The sequence below is a fragment of the Carassius auratus genome, chromosome 15 (assembly GCF_003368295.1).
Source record: "Carassius auratus strain Wakin chromosome 15, ASM336829v1, whole genome shotgun sequence".
Taxonomy (NCBI): Eukaryota; Metazoa; Chordata; class Actinopteri; order Cypriniformes; family Cyprinidae; genus Carassius; species Carassius auratus.
This window is the reverse complement of record NC_039257.1, coordinates 19,382,916-19,390,247: the sequence shown is the minus strand read 5'-3', so window position 1 is coordinate 19,390,247 and position 7,332 is coordinate 19,382,916. Positions and strand designations below refer to the sequence as shown.

Here is a 7,332-nt window from a genome sequence, read left to right as displayed (position 1 = left end):
GTGCCTCTCCTGCTGTATGTAGTAAATTGAAAATCTCTACAGCAAAAGGCCAACCGCATTCGGTTTGTTTCTACCATTTATTAGTTTCATTGGTCGCGGGTACCGCTGCCGCGGCGTTTATAAAGTGCATTTGCATCTTTTGACCGCTGAGTGGCGCTTTAACCACAAGTTATCAAACAAGCGCATCAAAGACCATTTTCGCAAATAGACGTCAGTTTTGCCTCACTGATGTGTTAGATTTGATTGCTTCAGTTACGGAAAATGAAAGAAAAACACTATAGTTTAAATATTTAATATATTTACAATTTAGTATTCACAGATGAAAGTTCGGTATTTATGAAGTTATGTACATTTCTTAGAACGAATTCAAGCAGGATAAATGCCAAGCCTGTGCCTGATTCTGTGCTTATATTTTCTAAGCTACATGGTATTAAACCATATTTTAGATTTGACACATTTAAAAGGTTGGCAGTATTATTTATTTTACATTAATTATGCGTTATATTATTCAAAAGAAATTGTGGTTTACGTTGCATCTGAGCATTAAAAGTGGTAGCCTATTTTAGGGGGGTAGGCTACATGGATTAATATGCAAAATGTCAATATTTTAATATATTATGTCTATATTTTAATCTATATTTTAAATATAAATACATTTTTTCCTTTAATAAAACAACATGCATTTTTGTTATTCATTACCTTTCCTTTATTGTGACATAACTTTTTGGGAAAAAGACATTTGTCTGTAAACTGATTAAGAAATTGTTGCATGTTTAAATGTGAAGCACTGTATAAATTCATTCCCATTATTTAGGCCTAATTTGCCTAAAACAATAAACGAATAAAATTAAACCGGGACGATTAAATCTTTGAAACTCTAAAGAATTAAAAAATCGTCCTCACGATTAAACTCAAGTTCTCTCATTATAATCAACAACATTCACACTATGTAAAAAAAAAGCTTTAGTAATTGACAACTAAAGTAATTTTAAAGGGAACCTTCTTTACTTGCTTTTAAAGTAGGGTAATATCATATGGCCTAAAAAAAATCCCAGTTTTTTTTTTTTTTTTAGAAAAAAAAAATCTGATTTATGATTTCAACCAATTTTTAAATCAATATTCAAATGACAAAGAAATTTTACAAAACAAGTTTTAATATAGTTCTTTATCATTCATTTAGCAGGCAATTTTATAACTGCAACAAGATGATTAAAAAAAACAGTACTGTTATTACCTTAATGCTGGAAAGACCCTTATTTATTTATTTATTTACTTATTTTTAATTCTAGCCCATCATCCATCTAAACATCCACTCAGCTTTAAGCGCTGTTCAGATTAAAACTGCCAGCTCCGCAGTGAGCCAGTGTCATGGACGCAGGACCCTTTAATATATTTTATACTGGTTTAGATTTTTTTTTTTTTTTTTTTTAGAACTTATTTGTAAATAGAGCAGCGACTTTATGTGTGTATACAGCGGACGCGAAAGTTGTCATCTGTGCCCCACAGCGAAAAGTGTGTCTAAATTTGATGATATCACACCCCAGATAGCAATTACATTTGGCCCGGTTATGTTTTAAGCCCCTTGCATCCGTTTCTATCTTAGAGACGTTTTCTGATTGTGAACCAGATCCGTGCCAGATAGAGGTTTCAGCTTAAACATTCTAACTGCCATCAGTTCAGTATTTATATCATTGTACAGATCTGGCCCAGATCACTTTTCCCATAGGTAACCGAAAGACATTAGCTGTGTCTGACACTGATTTGGTCCAGATCTGCAATATGAATCTGAGCCGATACTGTTTTCACATAGGCTACACTGGTGTGGCCCGAATCTGTGATACATATCTGTATCTGCCGACTGCATTTAAAAAAGGGCTAAAAACTGCTTTGGCCCATATCTGCAAAACGGATTTGAGCCAACACTGTTTTGACCATAGACTGTCAGAGACAACCTGATGTGGACCTTTTCTCAAACGGTGTGAAGAACTCCGTGGAATAAACATTTTCAAAACAACATGGTTACCTGTCTGCATTTTTTTTTCTATCTAGAGCGTGAGATAAATGCATTGTCATTAAGCTGAGCAATATTATCGGTGTTTAAAAACTATACAGCAACATTTTGTGATGCTATAAGGTCCGTTACAGCACTGGTCCGTTTGAGCTTCGAGAATGCATTTTTATGCATTTATTCTAATTTACTGTCTATTACTTAAACGTGCATGCTGTTTGCTTCTTAGATAGCAGTTACAGGCTGTTATTAGCGCACCAGTCTGTGTTATGTTAAAGCCGCATCTACTATAGCGGTTGAAGCCTGCAGTGATGTTTTTCTTTTGTTATGGCAGTATATATTTTTTCGAGAATGTTGCACTCCTGTTGCTGTTATTCTGCATGAAACTTCATGCCAATAAATAAGAAATATTGCTGACTTGTGCGTTTCCAGCGCTCTCTTTACGTTCGTCCGTTATTTGATGTTGAAAAAGGAAACGTCTTTTTTTAGACATGGAAAATCGATTTTACAATCGATTCAATGAACATTAATTGTTTTAAAAATCGAAAATAATTTTTTCACAAAAGTGACAGCCCTAGCAGTAGGGAGATGAGTGAAGTAGCCTACTTTTACTCGCTAAGAAGTACGAGGATAAATGACATATACTGTAGGCTACCTTTACAAAAGAGGATGACAATCTACCCTTCCCGCACATATTTCCATTGATTCAGTTCTTCCAGTTTTGACGTCTTCATAAAACAGCATACACCAACAATGCCTTCTGTTTATTCTTCTTATTCTTTTTATTACTAGGCCTAATTGGGGCTACGTCTTAACCTCAATGGTTAGATTAGTTCATTTGTCTTATTCAGTGTTGTATGTTAAGGGTGATATTATGTTTGTCCAGTAGGAGGCGGTGGCGCACTGGGTGTGTGGCTGTAGCACTGTTAAAAGCAGAGAAGAACACTCAGTGTGGGGGTGCTTGCTGGCTATAGAGATGAGTCTCAATAAAGAGAGATCATTCAGAAGTTTCCGTGTTCTCTGAGTTTTCCCTGGTATCCACGATACAACATATGGCGACGAGGATGAAAGTCACTGTGGAGCGGCTGTTTCCTGAGGGTAAATAAAAAGCAGGACGTGAGTGAGCTGATGAAAGTTAATAGCTACCACCTGAAAGACTGATTGAGTAGAACGATGGTTAACATGCTGGGATCCGTGACGCCATTTGATAATAAATCACAATCATGGGAGGAGTATTGTGAAATATTGAACCATTTTTTCGTGGCAAATGATGTTGAAGAACCAGAGAAAAAAAGAGCCATTTTGTTGAGCTGTGTGGGAGCTCAGACGTATACTTTAATGAGGAATTTATTGAGTCCTGAGAGACCAGGATCAAAAAGTTATGAGAATCTGGTGAGTTTGCTGAAAAATCACTTTAATCCAAAGCCCAGTGAAATAGTTCAAAGGTGGAAGTTTAATTCACGTAACAGACACTTTGATGAAAGCATAGTCGAATATGTGGCCGAACTGAGGAAATTAGCTCAAGATTGCAATTTTGGAGATACACTTACAGTTATGCTGAGAGACAGATTAGTATGTGGTGTTAATGATGACAGCATACAACGGAGATTATTGGCTGAGGAGGAACTGACATTTGAGACAGCGTTAAGGAAAGCTCAGGCGATTGAAGCTGCTAATAAGGATATGGTTGATTTGCATAAAGATAAAGGAAATCGATTGGGTACCACTGTTTTCAAGATGGACACAGGAGAAAAAAACAAGTCGAGTGTTACAGGATTGTGCTATCGATGTGGTGGAAGTAACCATGGGCCCAAAGACTGTAGATTTGCCAACGAAAAGTGTTATAATTGTGGTAAAATGGGACATGTGAAAAGAGTATATAGAATGAAAGCACAAGAAACGGGTGTGGATAAAGACAGGAAGTTTTGGAAATGGGGGAGAGGAAATCAATCAAACAAGGCAAATTATCTTCAAGAAGAAGAGGAAGATCGGGCTGAAGATGTTTTCACCATGTATAGTCTAGAGGCACCACAGCCCCATGTACCCCCCATTACACAGATATTGCTTGTAAATGAATACCCTGTGAAGTTTGAGATTGACACTGGATGTAGTGTGACTGTCGTATCACAGAGGGAGTATGGAAAAATGGAAGCTAAGAAGAACTTGTCTGAACTCAAAAAAAGCACTCTCAGTTTAAAAACCTACACCGGACAGTCAGTGCCCATTTTAGGTACCACTAAAGTTAAAGTCAAACACAAAGGCCTTACCAAAGAACTCACAGCAGTGGTTGTGGCAGGATCTGGGCCTAATTTGTTGGGACGATTTAACTCGGCTGGGAAAAAGTGAGTAAACTTAAAGACAGCTCAGAGTTGTTACAAGATATCCTAAGGGAACATGAAACAGTTTTCAAAGAGGAACTTGGAACACTAAAGGGAGCCTCTGTTAAGATTCATGTACCAAGTGATGCAAAGCCTCATTTTTTTAAATCAAGGTCACTGCCTTTTGCTATGAGAGAGAAAGTTGAAGCCGAACTTGAGCGTCTGATTAAAGATCATATTATAGAGCCTGTGAAATTTTCAGAGTGGGCAGCACCTGTTGTGCCTGTTTTAAAACCAGATGGGTCAGTACGACTTTGTGGAGATTACAGAGTAACCATTAATCGAGAGTCGTCACTGGAGCAATATCCCATTCCTCGAATGGAGGACATGTTTGCTGTCTTAGCTGGAGGGGAAAAATTTAGCAAGTTAGATATGACTCATGCATATCAACAGATTCTGTTAGATAAGACGTCACAGCCATATGTGACCGTGAATACACATAAAGGATTGTTCACGTACACCAGATTACCTTTTGGAGTTAGTTCCAGTCCAGCAATTTTCCAGAGGACCATGGAAGGGGTCCTGAAAGATATTCCAAAGGTCACTGTATATCTGGACGATATCTTGCTGACAGGACGAGATGATCAAGAGCATTTAAGGACCCTGGACCAAGTGTTGCAGCGGTTGGAGGAGGCTGGTTTGAGGTTAAAAAGGGGCAAATGTAAGTTCATGGAAAAGGAAGTAATTTTCTTGGGACACAAAGTGGATGCCACTGGTATTCATCCAGTGCCCGAAAAAGTCCAAGCAGTTCAAAATGCACCAAGACCAACATCCGTAACTGAGCTGAAAGCATATTTGGGACTGTTAAATTTCTATAACAGGTTTCTGCCAAACCTCTCGACACTGCTTGCTCCATTGCACCGGCTCTTAAAGAAGGAAGTCCCCTGGTGTTGGAAAGAGGAACAAGAGGAAGTTTTAAAAAAATCCAAAGAATTACTGCAGTCCAACCGGGTGTCAATCCACTATGATGAGAGAAAAGAATTAGTACTTTCTTGTGATGCCTCAGCGTACGGTGTGGGAGCCGTGTTAGCACATCGTATGGCAGATGGAACAGAGAGACCCATTGGGTTTGTGTCACGAACACTTACAGTAGCCGAAAAAAAATACTCGCAGCTGGAGAAGGAGGGTTTAGCTGTGGTGTTTGGGGTCAAGAAATTCCATAAATACCTATATGGCCGCAAATTTTGGATCTGTACAGATCATAAACCTCTACTAAGTTTATTTAGTGAACTGAAAGCGGTGCCACAGATGGTCTCTCAAAGAATTATGAGATGGGCAGTGATGTTAGGGGCATACGAGTATGTCATTTCTTATAGAGCGGGCAAGGACAATGGAAATGCTGATGCCCTCAGTCGGCTGCCTGTTCCTGAGATTCCGGAAAAAGAAGCGAAGGAGGATTATGTCTTGATGTTGGACAGCGTTATTAGTCCTTTGACGACATCAGAGCAGATCAAGCACTGGACAACTCGCGATCTTGTCCTCTCTAGAGTGCGTGAGTATGTACTTAAAGGTTGGCCTGATCACAGTAATATAAACGAGTTTGCACCTTATAAACAGAGACAACAAGAGCTCAGTGTTCAAGATGGGTGTGTGCTGTGGGGAGCCCGCATCATCATTCCAGAGCAAGGACATGCAGGGTTGCTGGAACAGCTACATCAATCTCACCCAGGTATGTCAAGGATGAAAGGGCTGGCCCGTAGTTACTTGTGGTGGCCAAATTTAGATGCTGATATTGAGGCCCGAGTAACAAATTGTACTGTGTGTCAAGAACCGAGGAAAGCTCCTTTGAGTGCACCACTTCATCCGTGGGAATGGCCACGACAGCCATGGAGAAGAGTGCATATGGACTATGCTGGTCCATTCCTTGGAAATTTTAATTGATTCCCATTCTAAGTGGATTGAGGCATATCCAGTCAATTCAGCAACAACAGCGACTACTCTGGAGTGCCTCAGAAAGAGTTTCAGTACCCATGGCATTCCTGAAATGATGGTGTCTGATAATGCTCAGTGTTTTGTAAGTGAAGCGAGTAAAGAATTTATGCATAGGAATGGAATAACACATGTTACTTCTGCCCCGTATCATCCATCATCCAATGGTCTTGCTGAGCGGGCAGTTAAAACTTTTAAGGACCTCACGAGAAAATGTTCTGGGAACACTATGGAGACCAGGCTGCATAGAGCCTTGTTCAGTTATCGTATTACACCTCATTCTACCACAGGATTGTCACCTGCCGAAATGATGATGGGGAGGAAATTACGATGCACCCTAGACAAAATACACCCTGACTTCACTAGCACAATTGAATTGAAACAACAAGTTCAAAAAGAGCAACATGACCAACATGCGAAATCTCGTTATTTTAAAGCGGGAGATACGGTGTACACTAGGAATTTTGGATATGGACCAAGATGGGTGCAGGGAGTAATTCAAGATATTACAGGACCGGTATCCTATAAAGTAGCAATAGGAAGTGGCCACGTAGTACGACGTCATGTTGATCAATTATTCAGTCAACAACAACCAGAGATCTTGACTAAAGACTTTCCAGATGCCTGGGGTGTTCAAGCTTATGATGCTGATGTTGTGTCAATGGATGCTGATATTCAAATGCCAGAATCACTCAGTATGTCGACAACACCTGAGGTAATTCCAACTGTGGATAACTGGGAGCCTGAGCGTTCGAAATCTGCCTGTCAAAGAAATCAGTTGCCAGATTCACCTAATGCTCAAAGAATGCCTGAATTGACTCAAACTGCAGATAGAAGGGAGCCTGAGAGTGCACCTTCGGGATGTATACGACGTTCAGTAAGAGAGAGGAAACCACCAGCATATCTTTAAGACTTTGTGACTTAAGAAATAGAGTATTCAAAAGAAAAAAAAAAGAAAAAAAAAAAATAATAATAACATCACTGTATAAATTGTCCTAGAAGATTTTGTGTCTTGGG

General features: G+C 39.3%; 1 protein-coding gene across 1 annotated transcript; it reads left to right on the top strand.

Annotated features, from left to right (window-relative positions):
- Positions 1-2,971: 2,971 nt before the first annotated feature.
- On the top strand, positions 2,972-4,440 carry LOC113115321 (uncharacterized). Its single transcript, XM_026282811.1, has one exon. It carries the CDS (start codon positions 3,182-3,184, stop codon positions 4,352-4,354), a length of 1,173 nt encoding a protein of 390 aa, XP_026138596.1. The 5' UTR covers positions 2,972-3,181; the 3' UTR covers positions 4,355-4,440.
- The last annotated feature ends 2,892 nt before the right edge of the window (positions 4,441-7,332 follow it).

Bases quoted from the DNA above. Each gene is read 5' to 3' on its own strand.
- LOC113115321 (XM_026282811.1), top strand. From the start codon at position 3,182: ATGGTTAACATGCTGGGATCCGTGACGCCATTTGATAATAAATCACAA.